The sequence below is a fragment of the Aquila chrysaetos genome, chromosome Z (genome assembly GCF_900496995.4).
Source record: "Aquila chrysaetos chrysaetos chromosome Z, bAquChr1.4, whole genome shotgun sequence".
NCBI classification, from domain to species: domain Eukaryota; kingdom Metazoa; phylum Chordata; class Aves; order Accipitriformes; family Accipitridae; genus Aquila; species Aquila chrysaetos.
This window is the reverse complement of record NC_044030.1, coordinates 1,529,618-1,556,534: the sequence shown is the minus strand read 5'-3', so window position 1 is coordinate 1,556,534 and position 26,917 is coordinate 1,529,618. Positions and strand designations below refer to the sequence as shown.

Below are 26,917 nucleotides of genomic sequence, written 5' to 3'. Positions count from 1 at the left end.
AAAAGAATTAAACCACTTTTTGTTACATCAACTTTGCCCTCACCAGATATTTGCACGGGACCAAAATGGTGAAGGAAGCCTGGTTTTATTAAGGCATTACCTAAGCACTAACCTTACCCTAGAATAACCTTTACAGACATCAGTAGGAAACCCACAAAACTCCTTTTTGGATTAGATTTCCTTACAAGCATCGAAGTTAACAAAATACTTGTAAAGATAAATAGCTTTGGAAAGTTCAAGTTGACAATGCCCCTCTACATTTTACTGACAGTATATACAAGTATTCCAAGCTTTAAAGCTTTAGCAATGCTGACTTTTACATCAGTTAAGATGTTCTCTTAAAAGACATTTGTCACCTACAACTGTTTCCATGGAGAACAAAGATGCTTTGAGGATGAAGGTGAACTTCAATGTTAACCAGAAAGTGGTGCAGAATGAGCATTGTGGTGGTAGAAATTTTGTCTTGCATTCTCAAATTGAGGACCATGAAAAATTACAGTCATTTTGAGAAGGCCGTAAGTTGCGTATGACCAGCGGCTGTCATACTGAAAGCAGGAGGAAAGAGTAATTTTGGAAAAGTGAGTTTCTTATGGAATGACGATTTACATGCAGCTGCTGGAAGAAAAAGTTCTCCACCTGTGAAGAGGTCAGCCTGAAGAATTATGGCAAAAATAGCCATTAATCCGTTGACAGATTTTCAGGCATGGCTATAAATCACATATCAGGGAATTTCAGTGTTTAGTGCAGTTTGAGTATTTTGCATTACTCCGCTGCCCCACACTGTACGGTCCCTTCAGCGCACACCTCTGTCAGCATCAGGAGCGGTGGGCAGGGGCACTGGAACGATCCCCCCAGCTGGCTGACCCCTCGGGAAGAGGCACGGAGGCATGTCCCCCTGGACCACCTCTGCATATGAACATTATCAGGCACCGGGTGGATCTGGATTTTCAGGCCTCGAGAGATAAGAAGGGAAAAAACCATGCAAGTGCCTCAAGCTCATATGCCAAAGTATCACGGATAAGTTGCTGCAGAAACAGGGTACAGCTCCCATGGAGGAAGATTTGAAGATTCAAGGGGAATCCACCACTTCTCTGAAACTGTGTTCAGTGTGCTAATCGCCCAAACTGTTAGAAATACATTTCTGATTTATTTTTAATTTGAATATATCTGGCCTTTGGTTCTTTTTATGCCTTTCTTTACTCGGTTGAAAAAGCCTTCAGTGCTCTCTATTTTCTTCTAGTGAAGGTACTCATACACCATAATCATATCTCTTCTTGATCTTTCTTTTGATATGCTAAACACCTTCAGCTCCCTATACATTTCCTTGGAACACATCTCCTACAGCCCTCAAATGACTTTTTGTAACTTTTCTGATCCAGTGAAATTCTCCTGCATCCTTTTTAAAGTGTGGAAGCCAGAACTATATGTAGTGTTTTATTATCAGCATGTCTAAGAGGTAAAAATCACCTCCCCTCTCTAGTTCTTACAGAACCTGGAATGTAAGACCACGTTGGCACCCTGGTGAAATATCCTTGCTAATGAATGAATTACAAAGGTAGCAACATGACATAGAAGGCCTCTTAAAAGCCAGGTGGCCAGGCAAGGGAGAGACAGCAGATAGCGAGATCATTTTCTCACATGACAAAATAAAGCATAAAAGAGGAATTGGCACAATCCTAAGTGATAGGGACAGAAAAGCACCACTTGGCTACAACCCAGGCAACTTAATTATCATCATGACTTGTTCAGGAAGACAGCCTTTTAACTCCGCTGTGATCCAGGTCTATGCTGCTCCAAAGGATGCCAAGGAGAGGAAACTGTGAGATTCTGCAATTAGAACTGAGCTGGACACACATCAGAAGCAGCGAGGCATGAACTGCTACAATTTGTGAGACTCCGTATCCTTTATGAGCAGAGTACAATGTTCCAGTAAAATCAAGAAACAAACGGAGAGGGGAAATTCTGCAAAGCACCAACAGAAAATGACACGGCTCAGAAAGACAGGACTGCAGTAACATGAAGTTCTTGGAAGAACCAGAGCATGGCATTTTTAAGTGTAAAGATAACGAGAAAGAGATAAAATGACAGACCCCACACGATGCTTGTGATAGGTGGTGGATAGGGGTGATAGACTGAAAACCAGGAAAGCTCCCAAAGGAGCTGGAAGCTGTAACTCAGCTAAGTAGGACGCAGACTGAGGGGGAGTGCGGTGGCGAGCTCGGGAAGCTGGAGAGGATCCCCGGGAAGCTGGGAGAGCACTGCCTCGCCGCAGAGCTCAAGCAGGACCTGGGAAATGGTGCTGCCAGGTGCCGTGCAGAAGGACGCGGAAAGCAGGAAAGAGCCCTGCAGTTTGGGTTAAGTCAGTCTCGGTAACGTAAATATGAGAGCTGCATGAAATACAGGACAATCTCACCGGTCACCGAGCAACACCTGAATACAGACAAGTGTTTATTGCTTGCTAAAAGAAATATGGTCCACGCCACAAAATCTTGTTGATGGCTTTTGAAATGACCGATTAACATTTTCCTAAGCATAGCTCTTCACAGTAAAACCACAGATTCACTTTTGAAATTGTGCAGACAGGAAAAAGTACTCGCAGATGTTTTATGATGTGATATTTCCTACGTTGTCCCTGTGGCACAGCCATACACTACAGACATGCACTGTTAGTGCTGTCACCAGTGCAATTTCTTTGCAGCAAAATTAACGCTTTCCTCTCCTAAACCAGTCTATTGCTTTGATGAACATCATGTCTTCTTGCATGGTTCTCCCCTCATTAGTTGGTCCAAGCAACTTAGCAAGTGCTTTCACACAGCTCCAACCTGTGCATTCCAGAAACCCCCACAAACCCTTATCTACACCCCTAACCACTTTTTACAATTACTGTCATGCTCCTCATAGCTAGGCAGCCATTCCTCTTTTCCTTCTCCCTTCCTCTTACTTTGCCACTCTTACTTAATGTAGTGGAGTACATTTCCATACGTGCAAGACAGAGGGTCAGAAGAAGGATCTATAAACATCATCCAGCTTGTGTGCAGCATTCTGTTTTTCAGAATACATTGGGGAATACTATCAATTTCGTAATATTACATGACAATAACTGTCAGTAAGCGTTATAAATAATGAAATATTTAGTAAAAGAAAGTTACTGAAGATTTGTGAGCGAAAATGGAACCTTTTCTGGCTTTCTAGCAGAACAGCAGTGCCTCTGCATTAATAGAAGAGGCTAAAATGTGCAGAGATAGTGATAAATAAGGTGTGGAATACCTGAAGGCCAAATTTCGAGATGCAGTACTTACATCTAACTCCCTTTGACAACAATCAGAAATGGAGACGGCTCAGCACATCTCAGGGTTTGTCAAGGGCAGGTTTAGACTTTAATGCTTCAGGCAAAACCTTCATTTTACATAGAGAAATGCATCTGCAATAATTTAACTTTAGTCATCATGTATAATCAACAAACTATTATACACACAGGCTGTTGGTTGTGTGCTTGTCTGTGTTTGCACAGAATTGCTCTCTAATTCACATGTGCACACAGTTCAAAACTCAAATTACAATAGCATATTGACCATTATGTTTGAACTTTGAAAATAATATATCCTTCCAACGTTACTTCAACACACAGAAATTTTCAAACCACCATGTGAAAAAAATACTTGAAAGTCCAGCATAATAAAGTACTACTTACAATTCCAGAGGAACCCATTTTGTCTCTATAGACAATTGAGAAAACTTCAAGACTTATCAATTTCAACATTAACACCAGCATTCACAGCTAATACTCAAAACTTCTTTCTTGGGCAACAATATTTGAAAAAGAAAATTGCCAGTTTTTTAATATAAATCACAGTGTCCACAACGTCTCTAGAAAAAGTCTGGGAAGAAACATTAGCAGTAGCATATTTAGTGTCCTTCACTCAACTTTATATGCATGTTGGAGTACCCATACACAGCTTTACAGCACCACTCAGTTCTCTCTGACAATGTTCAGTCTCTCATAGTGAAATTACATGAATTTCAGTGGGAAAAAATGAAACTGAAAAAGACATAAATATTTTATATAAAAATCCCACTTCAGTTTAGAACTTTGAGTAGTGCATCCCTGTGCTTTCAGATTAATAATGCAGCAGCATAGGTCGCATATTGGTTGTATTTATGTGCACCCAAAAAACCCTCTATGGCTTCATTACTATGAAAAAAATAAACAGAGCAGACATAGCAGATTAGGTGTTGAAAACCTAAATACATAATTTTCAATATTTTAACTTTTGTATTTCGTAACAACCATTATATGGTGCGCACCCATACACACACAAAATTGATCTGAATTTTCATGACAATATTCAGAGAGATTATGGGACATTTCAGTTTTCTACAGATAAAAATGGATACATAGCTTTAATGAATATACTGTACACAAGGTCTTTTGTTCTTAATTTGCATCAGATGGGAAAAAAGATAGTAGCATCTATAAACACTGATGAAAATAGATACAGGTGAAGTCAACAGTAATTTCCTGGCACAAAATATGAGTAAAAGTCAATGCCATTTTAAAGATAAACACGCATTTTTCATACCAATAAATAATACTATAAATCCTGCCATACTGGATTGCAAATAACTTCAGCTGAATAAAACTGCATGACATGGGATTTACTTATCCTGTATGTTCACAGAAACAACTTGTTCTCTGACAGCACTCATTCTTGGCAATTTATTGCAGCTGTCAGCAGCCAATTTGTTCAGATTACTGCTATGCATAAAGGTGTAACAATCATGAGGATTTATTAGCTGATTATCGTAAAGGTGACAGTCAGGATCGCCTTCAAAAACACAGATGATAAGAAAGTTAAATAATTACATGAAGATTAAAATCATTTCACCTTCATTTTGATCTTAGTATTACCTACGTAAACTTACTGCCATATATGTTTTTAATCACAGAAGTATATTGACTCAATATGGAAGAGAAATGATTTACTCATAGCAAAAATAAGTGAATATTAAATGTACTCAAACTGAACAATATACACACATACATATGTATTTCTACTTATCAGATGAAGTAATGACTAATACTGCTCATGCAAGTCCACATGCTTATTTGAACGCAAGAAGGCTGCCCCTGTGGCTTTAACTGCTGGTGCTTTCCAAAAAAAGAACTTCTAGACCTTATGTCTTTGGTCCTGGAAAGTTTTTTTTTAAAAAATGATATTCAGAAGAATACCAGAATTTAATCCCTTGCATGATGAAACGCAGTTCTGGCCAAGCCCAATGTTTCCTCATACAAATCAGCATATGATCAGAAATATATTTTCCTCGAGGCTTTTGTATGAGGTCTTTTTACAGACTTTTGAAATCCCAAAATAAACATTGAAATAGTTCTAGGATTTGGGTTTTTTAGGGTATTTTAAGGTGGAAGTTCACAAGGTGCTACATCCTTTAAACTCTCATGGGGAATGCACACAACTGAAACTCAAATGAATTTTACAAACACATAATGCTCAAAGAATGGAAATCAATCAGTCAGCATCTCATTCCAGGAACCGCCATGCTGAACATGCCTGGGCACCAAGGTGAAGACGGAGCTTTACGCTAGTTCTGTGACAACGTATCCTTCTCCTCCTCCTTCTCTGAATTAGGATGCCATGCTGTCACTATCATTAAGACAGACCACCCTCTTGTTACCTTCCTCCCTCTAACAAGCCACCCCTTCCACCTCCATCCTCCTCCTGTCACGCCACCCCAAAGCCAGAATCTCACCTTCCATGTCTCCAGCCTTCTCGAACATCTTTCCTTCATCTTCCTGCCCTCAACAAAGGATTGCTAGCCCAAGCCCTTGCAGTCTGAGCACACATGCCATCGATGCCTTGTCACGTTCCCAGCTTCACCCTGGCCCTTACCATGCTCCAGCCTAATGAGTATGACGACACAGGCAGGGCCCACAGAAGTCTACGTTCCTGATTTCCCACTTCTTTTATTTCACTGAAGTGCAGCTGAGACAGAGTATCATTCCAGGAGAAGTTACGACATTCTGCTTTGGAATAAAATTTGCAAGTTACAGAGCTTAGCATGGTAAGAACATTGCAACTCAAGGGGGCTTCCCATGCTGTTTTCTAGGAGGAACCTGGAGTTTGTCCCTTCAACCTTCCACCCAGCCACCCTGTTCTCCCATAGCCAGCTCAGTTTGGAACTGCTGAACCAGTTTTAGGGACGGCACTCTTCAGAGAGATCCCCTGGCAAAGCAGCTCGATAACGCCTGTTTTGCACAGGAGATTCTGCTGACCTTCACGAGCGATCTGCAAGCAGATGAATACGGAGGACACAAAAAACCAGCGCTGTGGATGACATGTGAGAACTGCTCCTTAAACAAATTTTTTCTTCTGCTTTCTCAATTTGGTCTGCTATTTCCCCCAATTAGTAGGATCTCTTCAGTCACGCATGGCTTCCCCCAAACCAAACTTTGGCCAGGCAGGATGTCTTCAAGAAATAATTGTTTTCATTTGCATTTAACTAAAATATTCCTATATAATACAACAGCTGCTTCTTGCACGTTATTCAGGAAAGCAGGAAGATCATGGTAAGATGAAAGGGATTACTCTCCATCACTGAGCAATGCTAGAATACTACCAGGAAGTCTTTTGTTTCCCTCCTACAGCCTCATTATCACTTCTCCTGGAACCTGAATCAAAATATTCAATTTATTACGTGTGCCTTGAGAGCCACAGAGCCTTAGTCAGGGAGCACAACTCAGTCATGCTTTTCAAAATTAATATACATCTAGCATAACACACACACACACACACACACACACACACACAGAGAGCAAGTCTGTAGTGTCTGTACCAAAGTATTTCCAGCTTTTAGAGGCAGCCTCAAAAGGAGAAACTGGGGAAGAGAGGTCAATGTAAAGTAGAGCTGTCAGATGTCGGCGATTTTTATCCACAGTGACTGGAAAAGAGTATCAGGGAGGGGGAATATTAAGACCTATTTTTGTATTCAGATTGAGCTTGACAAATGACAAAGTTTTTCATGGAAATCTTCATGGAGAGGAATTTGTTGGCAGGTTGCATTATCCAGAGATAAGGTACCAACAGAAGGTGAAATGAGAGTGTGTCTGAAAGGACAAACTGAAGAGGGATTACACATACACCGACAGCAGAGAGGTCACAAAAATCAAGAGCAGCAAGATTTCAGGAAAAATACCACTGATTTTGTTAAAATCAGTTATGTACTGCAGAAGCAGTACAGATTAGCTTTGTCCAAGGAACAGCTTTTTTGGTATATACAAGAATTACATCTATTTAGGAAAATGATAGAAAACAAACCAAAACAAGGTTCTCCCACTGAAAAATGCTAAAAGCTTCAAACATTCTTTTTAGAGCGAAGATTTCTCATGCTATCAAATTTTTTGGGCCTAAATAAAATGTAGAAATCATTTGTTACTTGCATAATAGCATGCAGTTACTAAAAAGAAATAGACACATACTTAAGATATGCAATTTCTTCAGGTTTCTGAAAAGCTACCTAAGCAGCTCATGTGTTTGGACTTACAAATTTTCCTTCTCTGATTTCTCTACCATATTCTTATTTAGGTTTCAAGTCCCTTGGAGCAAAAATGGTGTCTTTTATTTTATGCAATGCTCTTAAAAAGACTTTATAATTACTGGTAACAGTAACAACATAAGTGCTGTTTTGATGACAGTGTTCTGAAAAACCACACGTGAAAACTCAGAATCTCACCACCTTTTGGATAGGAAGGTTAAAGTTAAGAAGAAAACAGGCATAATTTCCCAAGGTATATCATGTGTTGATATAGGACTAAATGATTATGTTACTTCAGAAAAATAGTTATTGTTACCATATGCGCTGACTGAAATCAAGCAAGGGAAAAAATACAGTGTAAACTTCACATATAAACATTTCAGCCCATCCACAGGGCTTCATCATATAAAATAAAATCCTACTGTGTATACTTCAGAAAAGTGGTTTTATCGATATTAAAGCTGTTTGCTTGCTACAGACTCTGTATGTATTCTCAGTTCCCACAATTTATGGTAGGAAATAAACACAGAATATTACCCGACTGATCTAATTTGATAAAGAAAGCCATTACCCTAAACAGAACGAGAGGGAGGAAAAGGTCAGTAGAAACATTAACCACATTGACAACAAAAGCACATGGCTCTGCCTGTGGGATTTCCATTACTGATTTTAACTACCAAAAAAAGTAATTCTACTAGTTAATAGTATCAATGTCCCAGTGAAAGCACATACAACCAGTATTCTAACAAGCAACCAAACTACATAGGATTAATAATACTTACTATTATTATTAATGTATGGATATCAATTAAACTATGATGCAAACAAATATCTGAGCTTTCAAATAGCACCTACTTTGTAGTATCCGTAAGCACAAGACAGTTTTCTCCCATATTAGCTAACAGCTAACGCCATTGTTAAAAAACATGAGCATCTTTCTTCTTCCTACACAGTAAAATGGAGCATAACCACACAAATTTATACCATTTCTTGAACTCTAAGACAGATTCCAAAGATTCACTTTTCCTGAAAATGAATTAGGTGAATGATCTTATTTCTTTGCCCCAAAAGCTGTTTGTAGTCCTTCAAGACTCTCATTTCATTTACCAAATAGGTTAAAAAATAAGTACATAATTTTGGTCTTATGTACCTATTACAAGTCACAAGAGTTATTTCTCCTCCAAGCCGGACGTTGCCGTATGGAACCTCCTGCATCTTGATTACTGGTCTAAACGTGGAATTTTCATTTTGGAAAACCTAAGTCTATCAATTGGTAAAAGCTGCCACCTACTGGTCAATAAAATTTATTTTACACCATCAAAGTAAAGAATTACATCAATGCAGCAAACCGTACTGATACTTTGTAAAAAATCCTCCTCCACCTTCAAAAAAAAAAAAAAAGGCAAGAACAAATGGTCATAAGAAATAGTTTCAACGGCAAGGCTCATTTTAATCATCTGCTCTCATCCCCAGGGAACAAGAAGGCTGTAATTGCACAAACCTGCCAATAAAATCATCCTTTTTGCCAGCATCTTTGTCCCACACGGTAATATCAATAATTCCACCTCGTTCTTCATAGAGATGAAAGTCAAACTGCTCCCTCCACTGAGGATTCAAAGTTTTTGGCACAATCTGAAAGGAGAGCAAAAAGAAAGTCATATTGCATTGTGCAGGCATACACTTCCTTGAATTGTTAATTTGATCTTTAGAGTCTGTTCAGGAAGTTTCTTCTGTTTGCAGTACCAGTATCTTAAGCAGTGAGAATTAAAAAATAGTAATTAGAAAAGACTACTGGCCAGTTATCTCATGTCTCTCTGACATAACAGCAACCTCCAAAATCCTGCAGCCTGTCACCTTCAAAAGCCTTCTGAACAAAGGATTTACCCTGGGAATGGATCCATTTTTCTGTAGAATAATTATGCCCTCTCTTATGTGACAGTTAGCTGCAAAGTTATGTGTCTGAGCCTAAAGGAAAACAAAGCACCTGCAATGACAAGTAGATGGTGACTGTAAGTATTTAAACAGAAACAATTTTATCATGTCCTCTTGCCCCAGGTGCAGTAATACTGGGAGAAAGATGATACTACGGTTTACTTTTTATGGAATAATAGTCTTTTTTTCAAAACTGTATTTTAATTCCTTTCCTTTGCAACTCAGATGAAAGTAACTTTCTCAGTCATTTTCAGTCCAGTTACTTCTGACAAAGGAAGTAACTTCAATGGATTTCCGTCCATGTACTTCTGAGCACGCTCTGCAGAACAGAAAGCTTGCAGGTTTTTCTACCATAATGCCAAAGCTGTAGCCACGGTAGTCACAAGTGTCCTGACCAAGAATGGAAACTATCCCGTACCTTCCCTATGAAGCAATCACTTGTTTCTACATCCACCAATTCTAACTGGCTTGAAAAAATGGAAAAATCAGAGACGATTAAAAGGCAGAAATGCCATGAAAATTTTTAAGTCACAAAAGCATGAAATTTGATTTCTTCTAATTTCAGATTAAGTGGCCCTAAGGTGGGCTCAGAGTTCTGCAAATGTGGCACCTAAATGCTCCTGGCCTCTCCCTCACTTTGCCCTTTGCCTGGCTGTGAAAAACACATGGGCTGTCATGCCCATTGAGATAGAATGGTCATGTGCATCATTGGTGGTCCCAGCATCTTCCATAAACAGCCATTTTCGAAACAACAGGGATCATGAAATAAAAAATAATAGCAAGAAAGCCAAGCAAGTCTCCACAACCATTTTCTCTCTGATCAATCTTCTCTACCTGTTAAGCTCATACATATACAAAACTGCAATGAAACTTGCTGTAAGGACACAATGAGGAAAGTGAGAATATAAGCATGACATGGTTTGAGGATAAGACCATACAAAGGATCAAAGAGGTGACCTGCGTCAAGCCATAAAGGCACAAAGGTGGAATCTACTTGTCAGGATCACTCCACATCTCTCCCCTGTCACGAATGACCCATAACAGTAAATAAAAGCCAACACAGTCTGTATGGAAAATCAGGTGTGCCTCCCTGCCACCCCGCATTTTTCAGTGCTACATTTTTCCCCACCTAGTATTATTTTTGTTTATAATGAAATAAGAAGAAAACATCCAAACAACTCCAGGTGCTCTGACAGCTAATTAATACAACAATAAATCTCTGTCACTATTTAAATAGTCATGCAAGCCAAAAAATACCACAAAGAGGGACAAAACATTTCAAAGGCAGCCAGTGCTCATTTTAGGTCACAGCTAAAATTACCTTGCTCTTGTACTTCTGATGCCCCAATCTGAACTTCACATAAGGATCACTGAGTCCATTTGCATCCATCGCCTTAAGTTCACGACCTTCTATTAAGGTAATGCTAACTATTCCTCTCCACAGCTGAGATTTTCTGTGCAGGTCTGAGAGACGTAAGCTCTGGGTCTGAAACTTTAGGGAAATAAAAACACAGATTTAGCTAAAACAATTCCAAAAATTTCCCCTGCATTTTAATGTTCAATTTCATGTAGCTATGAATGTAAAACAACCATCTTAAGCCATTTTGAAGTTATTTGACAGTACGTATGTAAGCTATATTACAAAGAATTACTTGGAGAGAAACAAAACAGTGACAAATACACAGGTAATGTCATATGCTGCTTTTGCAGAAGCAAGCAGAACAAATGCTACTTAAGGAAATGTTCAGAAAAAAAAGAAGTGTTTACTCCAGCTTCACTTCTCTCTCAGCTGATAGAACTAACAACGTTACAAATAAATGTTACGAAGTCTCTTCTGTTAGTAACATATGATTGAATGAACTTGAACAAACACTAAAATAAACATAAAAACAGCAAGAAAATGAAACTTCCATTAAAGTAAATAAACCCACCATGAGAAGCATGGACCAAGGAAAAATAAACTACCGTGCACGTGACAACTATCTCAGCCTCTGAAACGATGTGGTATTCTCAGAAACAGCAAGGAAAACTGAATTAAATACCAACACATCAGTTCAAAGAGTTTCAAAACAAGACGTTGCAAAGCCTGTGATTGGAACTGTGCAGAAACTTGCGGACTGTGAACCCTCAGCTGCTGACTTTGGGGTGTAAAAGAAAATTCACATGCACCCACACAAACCAGATGGTCACAGCATTCACCAGTGAACCCCACTGGGGGCAGGAGAGCCAGGGGTTATAAACTTGAGTAACTTGACATCAGCTCCAGCTTGCTCTGAGCTACAAGGGGTAGAAGGTACCAGAACAAGGAAATCACCTTTGCGCTCCTGAGGTAGGCAAACGCATCTTGGGTGCATCTCAGGAGCAAGGCTCTCCCTTTTATTCTGAAGTTTTATTCATTTAAGGTTACCTTATCTAAAATCAGAGCACTGAATAGCTAAACAATATTTAAACTCACAAATTACTCTTTCTAGGAATCAAAAAAAGCAAGTCTGCATGTATACTCAGCTGTAAACATATCAAATATATACATTTTCTTTATTATGCAATGTAGGTTGCGCAACAAAGGCTTTGTGGGCTCAGCAACCCTCCATACATGAAGGGTTGCACGGTTGGCTTCATCACTTGCGTACCACCAGTATCTCTGTTAGGGGTTTTCAGTGCAAATTTGGTTTGGGTCTTTCAGAGGGTAAACACAGCTGGATGGTTACAGCTATGCAAGTGCCCCAGGCAGGAATTTTATTACCCAGAGAAGATTATAGGAAGTACACTGAAGTATAATCACTGGATTATAATCTGCACTCACCAGACTCCTGAAAGAAGTGTAATACATGAGGACTGGGGCCACTGTGGTTGGAGCAAATCCGAATAACATGCTTTTAGCGGTATTTCAGATATCATATTGGCATGTATTTGTGTTTTCTAATGGCTACTCCTTCCAAGCAGTATGGTTCCTCCCAAAATATTTCACTCTATTTATTGAAGATCTCTCTTCCTGAAGTGAAGGATTTAACTGCCGAGAAACTTCTCACAAACTTACTGTTTCTCCAAAGACAAACAAGGAACTGTGGAATAACATTTAACTTAACCTGTGACATGAAGCAGCAGTGGGACACCAGAAAGCAGAAACTCTACAAAAATTAGGGCACAAGTGGGAAACTCAGTTGCCAGAGGAGATCTCGTTTACAACATGGGAACATTATTAAACTTCATAATTTTTTTCTCGGCACAAATCCCCGTTCACTGGGGGTATGCAGTCAACATTGCCAAAGACTTGTCTTGTGAAGAAGTGGTAGATTTTTTTTTTTCTTGTTTCAGTTTCTTAGAAGGTTTAGAGCAAAAGAAACACTGAATGGTAAATAACCAAAACTGACTCTGCCCTGAACATAAGGTGATGAGAGATACAGAAAGAAGAGACAAGGCATGTTTAGAAAGATATTTCATACGGGGATTAAAGCAGTGGTTAGTTGAGACTTATTTTGGCAAAGAATACACAGTTGTTGGGGGTTTTTTAAGAGTTGAGTGGGAATCCAAATGATTTCCAGGATACTATCACGGAAAATAAGCATGAATTTGCATTTACAACTCTTTAAAGCTTAAGCACAACTGCATAGCTGTCTACTTCACTAATCACAAATGAGACAGTGAATCATTTAGAGAGTATACTTGATCTAAATTCCATATTTTCAACAGCTCTTAAAATAATTTGTTGCATTAGAGCAGCTGCCACCATATAAAACACACTGATTTTTTATGACCAGTAGGGAGTTTCATCAATGCGGGTAATTTACATACGATGTGGCAAGGCAAGATCTAAAGGACCAGGCGCAGAGTGTAAAATGACAGATGGGTCAGACAGGAGTTTACAAGAGTCAGGCAGAAACCCCGAGAACAAACGTTCACGTTACTGGAGAAAGCCCTTTTGGGTCAGAGCCAGATCTCTCAGTCTACGACACACAAAGCGCCTTGCAGAGCCCAGTGGCATGTTGACCGATAGTGAAGCTGCAGAGTTCACATCTCAATCTGCTGGAAGAAAAGCAGCTGGCTGCTAAAAGTGAAGTGGTGTGGGCTGGTTGTGGCTGTTTCTTCCTCGAGGTAGGGAATTTGGACTACAGCAGTGCTCTTTTCCCCCTGTCTTCATTGGTAACACGCAGATCCATGGAACGGCAAGAGGCAGACATGCTGAAAGAGTCAGGGTAGAGCTAACTGGAGCAAAAGCTATTGAGATTTCCTGGACATGAAAGGCACGGGCTATGTGGCTTTCTCCAGCAAGAATAACTTCCAGCTGGCATTTTTCTTGTTTCCAGGCAAGACTGAACAGCTTCTGAACAGACCTCTAAAACATGCTTTCCTTCCAGTCAAAGTCATCTTTATCCTCAGAAATTACAGATACTGACATAATCTCTAATTTCATATAGTTTTTCTTGTAGGAAGTAAAATAAAAAAATACAAATGTTCAGATTTCAAGTCAAATTTGACAAAAAGCTAGTAGATGAAAAATGGGAAAATTAGACTCATTTCACATTTTAGAGTTCTTCCCTCATGAACTTAATTTCACAATGCGAGCCAGGTACATAATCCAGCCCATAGTGAGTTAGTTACAAAGTCAGAAGGGAAACCATGAGAGTAAAACAAAGAAATGAGCACAGAGCTTTCCAAATTTCTCCTATGAAAGAACATTTCTCAAGACTAATCTTAGATAACTTATTTCCCTCAGAAAGCAGGTAATCATACTGCACCCTGGCTTCACTCTTCTGCCACAGACAGAAAAAAACCCACGAAGAAACTGCACAGCTTTTCATTTATCTGGGAATAGGTGGAAGTTATGTATTTCATAATATTTCCATCTGAAACTGGCCGTAATGTCTATATAATGCCACAACTTGGAAAGAAGCAAGGTCAAGATCTCAGGCCACAACCAGCTGTCATTAACACGGGATTATTATTCACATTCTTGTGCATTTATATGCAGGCATGGAGACTCCCACCTCACATGTTCTAAACAAAAAAAAAAGGGTGTAGGGGGGTGGGAGCAGGGAGGTAAGTTGCAGCCTGCATACTGTAAAGCTTTCTCTCTCTCTTTTCCCAAAAGGAAATTAAAATTAGACTGCTGGAAAGTCTTTCATGTCAAAGGATACTCAAAGCTGCTCATGAAAGAAAAGTATCTTTTCGTATCATACACTGCTTTAATGCTTCTACCATAAACAGCATGCAAAAGCCCAACCTTTTCTTATATGATAAAATTAGGGGGTTTTTGTGTTCCACCTGTTCTGTCTAAATGTGGGGTAGTGGGAGGGCTAGGGATGTCAGCAGCAGAAAATCTTCTGACACAGAACTGTATCTATTAGATGTGATCAATACAGTTAGACAAATACAACATCAGAGCTGAAAGATGATCTTACAACATGGCTTAATATTCTGTATACGGTCACATATTACTGGGTAATATTACTGGGTGGGAAACCAACTAGGCTTAGCCAGAATCTGGGTGTTGTTCCCAGGTTCATCAAGACCACATTCTTGACGAGTGTATTAATTGCCACAATTTTGTTGCTACTTTCTTCAAAAGAAGGGATGCTTTTAGTAAGTTCTTTTGAAAATCCTGTATTTCAGTTTATCTTTGGGTATCTAAGTGACCTTTGAAACTTTAGCCCATAATGAGTTGGAGAAACCCCACGATCTGTCCTCTCCCAGCCTAACCTTACCTCTTCATTGATCAGTCCTCATGCCCTGTGAAGACCACCTCTCTCACTTGCATGTGCTCGTGCCCATGCGAACAGACTCTGCTTTTACTAAATCTTCTCCTTGTTACAAACACCACCAGGACACACTCCTCCTTCTCTGTGTCCTTGAACACAAAATCTATTGTTCAAGAACAATTGAACAATAGACAGAAATAGAACAGTGTGCCTACCACAAACTTATTTTTTAAAAAATAAAGTTTTAAAAAGCAAATAAATAATGCAGCTATATGTCTTGCAGAGGCATCTCTAACCAAAGAATTACTTTGGCTTGGAAGCTTAAATAAAATAACAATCAAGAAAATAATGAAAGAATGTAGGAAAGAATGATACTCCTCTCCATTCCTGAACAGAGGACAGATGTACAAATACAGCAGAGTGAATCAAAGCCAGTGTTGTAAATGACTGCTGCAAACTCAAGTAAACAGAATTCTTCTCCCCCAGTTTCTAGGATGCTTGCACAACTTGGATAAAACATTTAAAATAAAGATTGAGAATGTCAGTTGATAGAGCTGCTAGTTCTACGTACCTTGTCCACACAATGAAAAAATCAAGGGACAGTTGTATGCATTCACAATGCTTTCCCCTATTAGAAACTACACAAAATGTAACACTTTGCAGAAGTCATCAACATGTAGACACTAAGTGACAAAAATGCCTTCAATGGGATCATGACTTTTAATGTTTGCTCGTTGTGACTAAGCAAGTTTTGTAAATGGACTACTACTGATAATGACTACAATATGAAAGAACATTTACCTTAACTTTCTACCAACTATATTTTACATTTTAGGGTATTTTAATTCTAGGTGAAGCTAATCTAAATTTCTGTAATTGAGAAATTTACACTGCCCTATACCCTGTATGTTTTCAGTATGGCTGCCATGTTAAATCTGGTTTAGAATGTTTGCTCTAACAATTTGATGTTGCCACTGTAGTAGCAATCTTGTGGTGACACTACAACAATTGTCGCAAGAGCTGATACTTTTGCAGCATTTCGTGCATTTTTGTGGTTTGCTAAATCCAACAGTTGTGCATTCTACTTAAGTGCACTTGCTGGAGCCAGCTCAGGCGTAATATGACAAAGGCTGTGACTCTATCAAGCACCCACTATGACTTGCATTTTCTGGAAAAGGGTGGAAATATTTATATGAGACAACAGTGTGCCAGCAGGAGTTGTCAGACAGGCTGTGTCAGTACAATCTTACCCTTTTCCCTTGTCTTCCTCCCAGCACCTCCTCTTGGGAGCTGTGGTTGCAATATGTGAAAGTCAGCGGGTCTCCTGATGATCCTGTTATTGCCCGGGATGACCAGTGTCACCACGGTCCTAACACTGACGTGAATGGGACACACAGAAGGACAGTGGCCACTGAGACTTGATGGAAACTCCCTGTGCTTTCGGAACTGTGGGCACGAACCCAAAAACCTCCACACTGAAATGCTACTCTGCCGTTTCAATTGTTAACTGTACCAGCTATAATCACTCACATACAAGTAATGCAAATATAAGCCTCACCAAATATTTGCATAATTTTTATAACCAGATGTCTAACAGACAGGTGTATCTATTCTGACGTTTTGTACTTCTATTCCATTATTTAGTAGCTTTCCATCAAGCACTATTTACAGCCGATAAACTGACATCTAGAACCTCATGGCTTTCAAAAGCAAGTGTTTTCTCAGTCTTAAAAGATTCTTCTTAAAAACCCAAACCCAATAAAGCTACCTTCTATTACAAAATTCCACAGAGTTTTGGTTGAAAGATTCTGGTTGAAAGATTGAACTGATTGCAAATTCCTTCAATTAAGAAACATCACACAACTCTATGCTTCTGCTTATCTTTGCAGTCCTTAGACCATGATTTGTTATTGCCAATTTTATTCCCTACTCAAGAGGCTTTTCCAGTGGAAAAGCATTTGGTTCAAATTTAAAACAGCAAAAAAATGCTTCTTAAGGTTTTTGATATTAGGAAAAGTCAAATCAGGAGTCACACAAACTAAATATTTTGGGTTGAGAGTAAAAGCATTAGTTACTAAGGCCACAGCTTTTGGCACTTTAGTTTGTGCAACTGGAACCAGTATTTTCAGAAAAGCTTCTAAAATAAATTTAAAAAACAGTCAGCAGCTAGGAGCTGAAAGCCCTACATTTTGCAATTCATTTTTGTTTAAAATGTTCATAAATTGCATTTTTCTTTTTAAAAGTATATGCAAAAATTTCTAAAGCTGAATTAAAGCAAAAGTATTTCTCTAAATGCAAATTAAAAATCACTTTAATTCTTTTGCTTTAGGCAGTAAATACACTCTTTTATCACCAATTGTAATTAATCAGAAGTAGCTTCTCAGTTATGAATTTGGGATGATAGCATATTTTTACTCTTGGTTTATGCATAACCTGTTGCAACCCAGACTAATTTACCTTCATTTCTGGGAAGAATGAACCTTTGGTTCCAATTGATCAAGGTCACACTGAAACAGCTCATCACATATTAATAGTAGAAATTAAGAGTATTATTACATTTTAGTGCATTCTAGTATTCCCAGTTCTAAACTTATCATTGATAATACAAAACTGAAGAGAAGGTATAAGAGAAGAGAAGGTGATATCTTTTCCTCCAGATTTTACTGGAATACTGTGACCTGATAGGGCATAGCAGATAATTATTAAATATCTTTTCCCCTACTATGTTTGGCTAAAGTTGTCAAACCACTTGTTCCTCTGTTTGTCCTTAAATTAAAGCACTCAAAAGTTTTTTCTGGTGTTTTCTTAATGTGCCATTAATGTATTTAGTTTAACATGGGGTCTGATCATGTTTGAACTCAATTTAATGGCAATTCTCCCACAGATGTGTGAAGGGCAAGAGTAGACCCCTATTCAGATGAAAATAATTTTCAGTGAAATGAACATTTCTGGCAGAGCTCTCTCTCAGTACGCTTTGGCTAAAAGGTACTGTCTTCATGAAAATACCTTTGCTTAAATAGTTATAGTTACATAGGAAAACATGAGCTATTCTTATTTTTTTGTATACAAATTGTGAATAGAGCCAGTGAGTATATTAATTAGTTCTCCAGGAGCGTGGGATTTGTTGAAATAAACTATTTATATGGGATAGCACCTCATGCATCCTCTAGCTAAGCTGGTCAAAAATTTTCCTGACAAACATGAGGAAATGCTATTCAGAGAAAAATCAAACCTCTGTATGTGGGAACATGTCAATCTCATCAGAACTTTAAAAAACCCGGAGGAATATAAACAGCTTGGTCAGCCAGTACTAGGGCTTTTGCTTACCCATCCTCCCTATGAGTATCTATCTATAGGATCACTAGCTCGTCAGTACACTGTCTAGTGAACACAGGAGCTACACCACAGTTACTAGCCAAATTCACAACCAGGGAGGACAACTGTTGCCTACGAGGCAAAAATTATACTGACACCTTCTCATCTTCCGTTTGGAAGACCTCAATTAATATTGAGACAGAGCTTGATCACTCTCATACTCCTGTCTTGTAAATTCAATAAGCAGAAAGGGAAGACATGTTGACAACTGATCAACATTAATTTCCAAATGTTTTCCACCCTGAAAGCTTAGGACAAGAAGACTCAGGTGCTGCACCTTCCTCTCAATTATTGTGTTAAAAACTGATATTTTGCTTACTTGAGTAGCACACTATGTGCCCTATATAAACTACCAGAACATTTCAGCAGGCATCAGACCTTGGTGCTCTCATCTTAGACGGTGTACTTTGGTGTCCTACAGGACTACGAACACAATGAAGCTTATGAAGGTTCTCAGATTAAAGCAAAATACATTTATCTGTCACATTTCTTTTCTCTGGGAATGGCCAGTAAATCCACACTCTCAAGGTCCTCTACATTACAGCAGAAGAGGGAAGACATACAAAGTATCTGTAATTGCTAGTGCAGTCCCTGTCCTTCCGAAGAGGCTTCCTCCATGGTCTACAACTATTAGTAAGTGGGCATCCAGCAATGTCTGTTAGCAAACCAGTCTGACCACATAGCTTCACATGACCTTGTACTGGGTCTGACTGGGATGGAGGTCACTTTCCTCACAGCAGTCCATATGGTGCTGTGCTTTGCATTTGTACTAAACCAGTATTGGTAACATGGCAATGTTATGGCTGCTGCTGGTGGGTGCTTGCACAGCATCAAGGCTTCCTGCCGCCTGGGCTCAACCCACCAGACTTGTAAATTTCTGCCATCTTCTTGCTATTTATGCTGACCTATTTTCTGCTCACAGTAAAACTTCATTCCAAATTCTACTGTTTTGTTTCCTCTTACATGCTCCTAATCGTTAATATTTGAGCAGCCAAAACTCTTCCTCTGAATTAAGTGTATATATATATATATATTCCGAAGGATCATTTTTTTCAGACTTACTCTAAAATGTGTATATAAATTGTGCCCAAATCACTGTGATAAAACCTATCCATCTGTGTGGTGGGAAGAAATGAGCTTAATTTGCACCGTGGGAGATACTGTTAGACACTAGGGAAAAAACCCCAGCCTTTAATGGAAACGATAGTTAAGCACTGGAACTGGCTCTCTGGGGAGGTTGTAGAATATCCATCACTGCAGATGTTTAAGGACAAATTAAACAAACCCCTGTCAAACACAGTTTAGCTGTCATTGTTCCCACTTTAGGGTAGGAAGACAACTTTTCAGGCTGTTAATCCTATTTTCTGTCTTTTTCACAGCTACCCTGCACACAGGTAGGTTTTTAAATATCCCAGACACTTGAAATTCTGGCAAGTGAGGTTTGGTCTGTCTACCAACACTACCTGCCTTGCCATCAGTCTTGTCTTCCAGAGACATTCCTGTTAACTTCTGAAGTTCCTTGTCTCACACTTTTTGCTGCCATTTCTCCCACTCAGCACAGCAAGGATGAAACTTTCAAAACAAGCTCTGTGTGTATTACCCTGTAAGTAAATACCACCAGCTGAAGCCACTATCCTTTACCCTTTTCTGAATTAACCTCCTGTAATCATACAGCAAATTGTACAGCTACAGAGGTAACAGGTGATTTTTCATAAAATATTTACTGGTATCTTCAGATTCTTCACAGAAAAGTCTGCCTGCTCTATATAAAATTAAATGCTCTTTGAGAGAGAGTATCCAAAGAAAGGCTTCTGCTTAAGTTAATGCAAACAATTAATTGTCAAATGCAGGTAGAATTACTTGACAACACTAAAAAAAATACAAACTGTGGGTTTTTTTAACAAAAAGCATGTAGGCTCTTTCCCTTCCCCATTTCTAGCTGTAATCAAGGGAAAGTTTTGATTTTGGCTGGAAAATACATTTGTCAGTGCTGAATTACAATTGCAGCTTCATTAGCTACAAGCTTAGTATTTATGCTTTTGATTTTAAAGTTAAACATGACTTCACATTACAAAGTGCTAGAAGCAGTAAGATTTTATCTTTTAAAGATGTTGGTAGTAAAGGCACAGCAAAAGTAATGAAATTTAGTACTTAATTAAAGAGAACATAATTTTTACATGAGAAAAAACAGTGCATTTAGACAGTCTCTTCTTTCCTTTGTTATCAGCTTTAGACTTAATAATCGTAAAGAAAATTTTTAGCTTTTTTTTACTATTATTTTTGACAGCATTACACTGAATGCTACAAAAATGAGGAGAAAGAGAGCAATATGTGCATTCCTAACTCAATTTTATGCTGCCAGCATTTTAATAGGCTCCCTTCCCATACCCTTTCCTCAGCTATTGATTAAGCCTCTCTGCTGCGGAGAATTAGTAAATAAGAAGTCAGAATTGATTTTTTCTTGTTTTCATAACCAGAGGAAAAAGGAGAAAACAACTCTTCCCAATTAGTCTGTGCTGGCTCGTGCTGGAAATAGCAATGTTTTATTTCTCATCACACGGAGAGCTTGCACCTCAAGGATTCTGTAATGGAAATCACTTCAGCAATTAGCACTATTCATCTCACTGTCAGAGGTGGTGTTGACTATTAGTAATAAATTACGTCTCTTGCAAGCTTGGGCTTTTATGTGCTCCCTTTAAACCTAGTGTGCAACAACTTTTACCAAATTAGATCTGGTAACCAGACAGTTTAGAAAGCAAGAAAGAAGCAGGATGTTTGTTTCTCTCAACCCAAAGAATGAGAGCCATCAGAAAGTCTGCATCTTCAGCAGGGCAATTAATGCAAAAAGGAAAATCCGCCCCAAGGGAAAACTGCGGTGGGCGTGGGAAACCACGGAATCAGAACAGGTCAGGTCCACCCACAGAAAGGAAAGCCATTTTGCACAGGTCAAAGTTATTCCAATAGCTTTTTAAAAAGAAAAATGAAGCTAAAAAATCCTCTATTTGGTTTAAACAAATGACTGACTATTCGGATCCTACAAGCACCATCTTTGTGCTGTAGCACTGGTCTGCTAACCCACAGAATATCTAACAAACTGAACTCCAAACCACAGGAACTGAGGCACAGGCACATTGAGGTTATTGAGCAAACACCTGGCTGGTAAAAAAGTGCATGAATCATTGAATAATCCATTTCAACATTTACTTGAGGTGTAATGGATCTTAGTACAGACATACTGGTAGAAATGGTGCAGCTTTCTCTCCCAGACCATGCGGCAAACAGCCCACCTGCAAAGTCATAATCACTGGCCACCAGCTTGCTTTAATGCAACACCCAGCTTGTGGTGGATGAAATAAAACAATCAGTTTGAAACCTAATGCAAATTGTAACTTCCCAGCAGAAGGGGTTTTTTTCAATAAACAGCTTTGTGGTTTTTTAAATAGCCCACTGTGAGTCTCCTGTCGCTGAAGACAGGACGTTTGAGTTTCCTTTTCACAGAACAAGGACATAAATGCTCTGACTTCAAAATTGTTTGAATTTAATTTTTGCTAGATTCAGTGAAAGATGAGTATTCCCTCTGACCTACACAGCGTGGAGATTGATCTAGCTCCCATGAATTTTGGTGAAGAGTATGTCTGGTATAAAGCAAACACAACTGGGAAAATTAAGAACGAAAAACCAAAAACCGCAAAAACCAACTGAACAACAACTGAGCAACAGAAGAAAAAAAAATAACAACAAAACCAAAAGTGGTCTTGCATTTTTGCAACACCAGTAACAAATGTTTACAACACCAGTGTGTTTGAAAACACTGGTTTACACACAAAATAGATAAAACATGCAGCTGCATTGACCTGGGTATTTCATGAGATCTTAACTTCATCTTTAGGGTGTATAGGGGGAGAATTATTTGAAGTAGAGACTCTGAATTTGGCCAAAGTAATTGTTTGCAAGTACATGAATAGCACAATACTGTAATAGAGAAGATCAGTTACCGCTCTTTTCACAGCTACTACACATGTCCAAGGAACTATGTGCAAGCAATGCAGTTCATGAACACAAACAATGTCATAGTGGTCTGCACTGCTACATCTTAACTTCAAGCTACACATGTGACAGAAAAGGTAGGCTTCAAGCACATAAATTTTTAAATTAAAATATACTGTCAAAATCTGTAAAATCAAATTCATGTACTAGAAGTGCCATTGTAAAGACACTAGAGAGCTAAAAAAGTAGGTTTAGGAAATCTTATAATGATATCTCTTAAAAAATTTTAATATTCTGCTTTTTCTCAGCTCTCAGGAGTGTAAGACAAACACTTGCTGAAGAAGAAGGATCTGAAAGAGGGCACTTTATTATGTAATAGCATTAAGCAACTATTTATAGACATTTTTTAAATCTGCAAATGACATCTTATTTAATATTGATCATCCTGCACCTCAGAGAACAGCAATTTTTTTTAAGGAATTCTTTGTAAATAAAAGATTTTTTAATTTGTTTTCCTCACAAAGACCAGCAGACCAAAGATTTGGAACTCTGGAATAGCCCCAACAAGGCAAAGGAGCTCCTGTGGTTTAACTGAGATACTTCTGTACATAAATCACACACACACCAGTGTGTGTAAGATGATGTACATGCATTACATCTCTAGGTAAAATTAGTACTTCAGCTGAGATAAATGTAGAAAAATACAATATTTAAATTCATACATTCACTATTTGCCAAATCTTTTGATACACTCCTTTGCAAAAGTGGCAACTACTGAATGAAATGTTATCAAATGAATGTAACAAAGGAGAACATGGATAAATAATTCACTTGAACAGCTCTGAAGAATTCCCAACTATCATGTTGTGCCATTCATTCAGGCTTATTGAAGCTCACAGTTCTGTCAGTTTGAAATTTGAAGTATGAGAAAGTTCTTAATAAACTAGTTTTACAAACTGTCATCCAAGACGTACAGTGCATCAGGAGTTAATGCATCACTTTTATGATGCAAAACAGCTCCGCCCTCTACCATCCTCACAGCTATTCATTAACTCTTCTCATTAACTCTTCAGAAGTTTAAGCATCTTAGATATTTCAGGAAAAGTTATGCGAACCATATGAGAATAAAAATACTACATCACTTCAACAAGTATCTTTGCTTCACAGATTTCAAAAAGGAAACAGAGACTAAGTGCTGTCCTGCATCACAGAAGCAGACTGTGTGAAAACCCCATCCGTAACCCAAGAATTATGAACCCTGCTCTCTTTTTATTAAAGGTTAAAAATACTGTGCAAATATTTGTCATTGAGCACTAAATACAACACTGTTTATTAATAACTTTCTATTTAAATTTGCATATCAATATACTGGAAAAATAAATCACTTTACAAAATAAGTGAAATCACCCCACATAGCCATTTTACTTTTCTCATTTTAACACCTTTACATGATAATATCTCAAAAAAACCCAGATCTACCACACCAGCTCAAGACTTTGAGAGATTTTAATTCTATTTTGAATTATGCAAATAATAAGAAGGCTTAAAACTTGAAAGCAGCACGGCAGCATTAGCTAAGAGTAGCCAGAAACTGCTGAGAAACTATACACATTTTCTTTATCTTTTTGGAGACACATACAGGAAAAAGGTAAAAATGGACTGTATTCCACTACAGTCAAACTCCCAGTCTTTTCCTTGTGGAAAAGAGTATATACTGCTCTTTTTTTATTACTCACATGACTCCTAAGAGGAGAAAAGCCAGATACCGAATTTGCCTGAAGAGGCATCCAAATAGCTGTGTAGAGACCAAGAATGATTCCTTAAGCACTCTGCTCTTGGAAAGCCTGGCTACTGTTGCCATCAGTGCCTGTCCAGCAATCAGGGAAATTTGTCTTTGAGAAGCATCACTGTGAAAACTTCCACCCACAAACACTCTAATCAGTAAGAGGAGTTAGTAATAGGAAAATGAAAGTTACCCTTTGGCATGAATTCTTTGTTAACATTAACAAGTAAGGTTTAAGGAAATTGTTTACACCTGAGAAATTAAAGGTTTTAGGAAAAGAATCAGGACATGTTTGCCACTTACATGAAGTTACTAGATGACTTCAAGATAGCCTAAAATGCTGTAACAAAGTTGAGAGGTTTAATGATTACATTAAAAGCTCAACTCTTTCATGATTTTGATTTGATGAAACACAAAACAATGTCATTAAAACACAATTAGAAGGAGAATAAATCCTGTGGCACAAGTTTCCGGTCCTAGACGGCATGTTTGGTAAAACATCACAGTCCTTCCAAAAAAAAAAGCCAGAAGACCACATGCTAAAAGTTACCTTACTTGATCTTTTCCAACTCTTCCTCATTAGCATTGTCTGAAAATAAAATAGAGCATTTTAATTACCTTTTCTCTGCAATACAGAAAAGGAGGCCAACTGTCTCCAACGGGACAATCCACATTTAACCACCACTACAACTGAAGCAGCAACACGTACACTCCAGCTACAACTACACAAGGCTGAATGAATTCCAGACAACTAGCAGCCCTGTTCACACCTAGGCATATTTTTCTGGGTGGTATGAATGTCTCATTTCCAGAGACAATGCATTATGTGAAATCATTTAAAAGAAAGAAAGAAAGAAAAAAATGAAGGAAAAAAAAGAAAAAAATGAAGGAAAAGAAAGAAAGAAAGAAAGAATTAGATAAGCAAATGAAAAAATGCATGTGCCATTACTGATAGTGACTTCGATTTTGACTGATACTTGAATTACAGTTTTTTTAATATTAATGTACTCCAATTTTTTGGAACACTACTGTTTAGCTTACAGGTGTAGCCGTGTAACAGAAATCCTGCATAAGGGTCCTTGGACAACATGCATCTCTTACAAAATCCTTAGGGTTACCACTGCTAATTAGTTTCACAGCAGTAAAGATAGCTCTTTGGTTTGATCATTATGCACATGGGGTGGAAAAAAAATTCATACCTTGACTCTAAAAAATCCAAAACATAGTAGGCCTGTCCCATTACTTAAATAATCTGTAAAACCTTGGCACTGCTAGAGACAATGCTCTGACATGCCGGGCAGCAAAGTGTCCACAGACACAGGTTCTAAATCATTAAATAAAAGATACATACTGGTCAAGACAGATGTGGACAATTTATCTGTGAACACAACTGTTGCTTAAAGCAGTTCTGTGGAAACACAGAGAAATTAATTTATACAATTTAATAACATTTAGCAGCCTGTTGTTGACACAAGCAAGAATAAATCAAAGGCCATTAATTTCCATTGAAACTTTGTCATGAAAAACAAACATAATTTTTATTTTTTATGAACTCTTGCAAAAACACTATCTTTTTCAGATAATGGAAACAAATTTTGAAATGCAAACATTTTCCGTGCTAAGAAATAAAAGTATTACATGGGGAAAAAATCAAAATGGGAGGAAATATGTGGGATTTGTATTTTTGAAAGATCCAGAAATTCTTCAAATAGACACGATTTTGGGAGAGAAGAAAAACGACTAGCTGCTGAGGCAAATTTTTAAGTTGCTACGGACAGTGAAAGCCTAAACGCTCTGCTATAAGTTAATGATAACCGTAGCACTGTGGCTCTGGAAAATATACATAGATACTAAATGTTTTATAAAGCTGGAGAAAGCCATTTAACTCATCTTTACAGGAGAGGCACATAAGAATTAAGCAGCTTGAGGCCCACAGCAGGCCCTGGAGAAAACCTCCGAGTTCCTGGGTCCTGGCCAGCACAGCACAGCTCCTCCCTTCCCCGTCGTTGCCAAATCCTGCACAGCTACAAGTCAGAGCACAAGCTCAGCTTCACGGGGCTTCGTTCGGACCAGGCTGTGAGCAAGGAGGAGAATACAGCCTGACAGATGAATTAACTACATATCAAATCTTATTTCAACTCTGAGGAGTTCACTTTGAGTAGCAGCTACAGAAAGGTATGACCAAATTTGTTGAGCGTATCAGCATCATGACCAGCTGCAGCAGGATAAGCTGAAGCCATCATAAACATCCTTAGAAGCCAATAAAAACAAATGCATAGCATCAGGCAGATTAGGATGGATGATCTACATGGAACTTTTTCATCAGAAAATATTTCATGCCCTGAGCCCATCTCTGTCATTCTTTTTTTCTATGATGGTATTATCCCTCTGGCAAATAAATAAAATGTAATATTGCATTATAAGATTTAAGACAGCAAGCAAACTGACAGCATGTTAATGTTGTTAATATTTTCATATGAAGCAAAAAAACCACTAAGCATCATTTGGGATAAATTATTTAAGAAAAAAACAATGCTGTGAATTTCATTCTCATTAAATAACAACATCCAAATAGCACTCGTATGTTTCCTTTTTT

The 26,917-nt window shown here is 38.3% G+C and overlaps 1 protein-coding gene across 9 annotated transcripts in view; it reads right to left on the bottom strand.

Moving 5' to 3' along the window:
• The window catches only part of MCTP1 (multiple C2 and transmembrane domain containing 1), a 292,028-nt gene that overhangs the window by 122,588 nt on the left and 142,523 nt on the right, over positions 1-26,917 (bottom strand). For 8 of the 9 annotated variants that reach the window (XM_030004937.1, XM_030004939.2, XM_030004941.1 and 5 more), the window contains 3 exons: positions 24,872-24,910; positions 10,802-10,972; positions 9,050-9,180 (listed from right to left, as the gene is read on the bottom strand). In XM_030004937.1, the coding sequence (XP_029860797.1) occupies positions 9,050-9,180; positions 10,802-10,972; positions 24,872-24,910 (341 nt within the window). The remainder of the gene's footprint in view (positions 1-9,049; positions 9,181-10,801; positions 10,973-24,871; positions 24,911-26,917) is intronic. The other variant, XM_030004938.1, reaches the window with a different exon arrangement.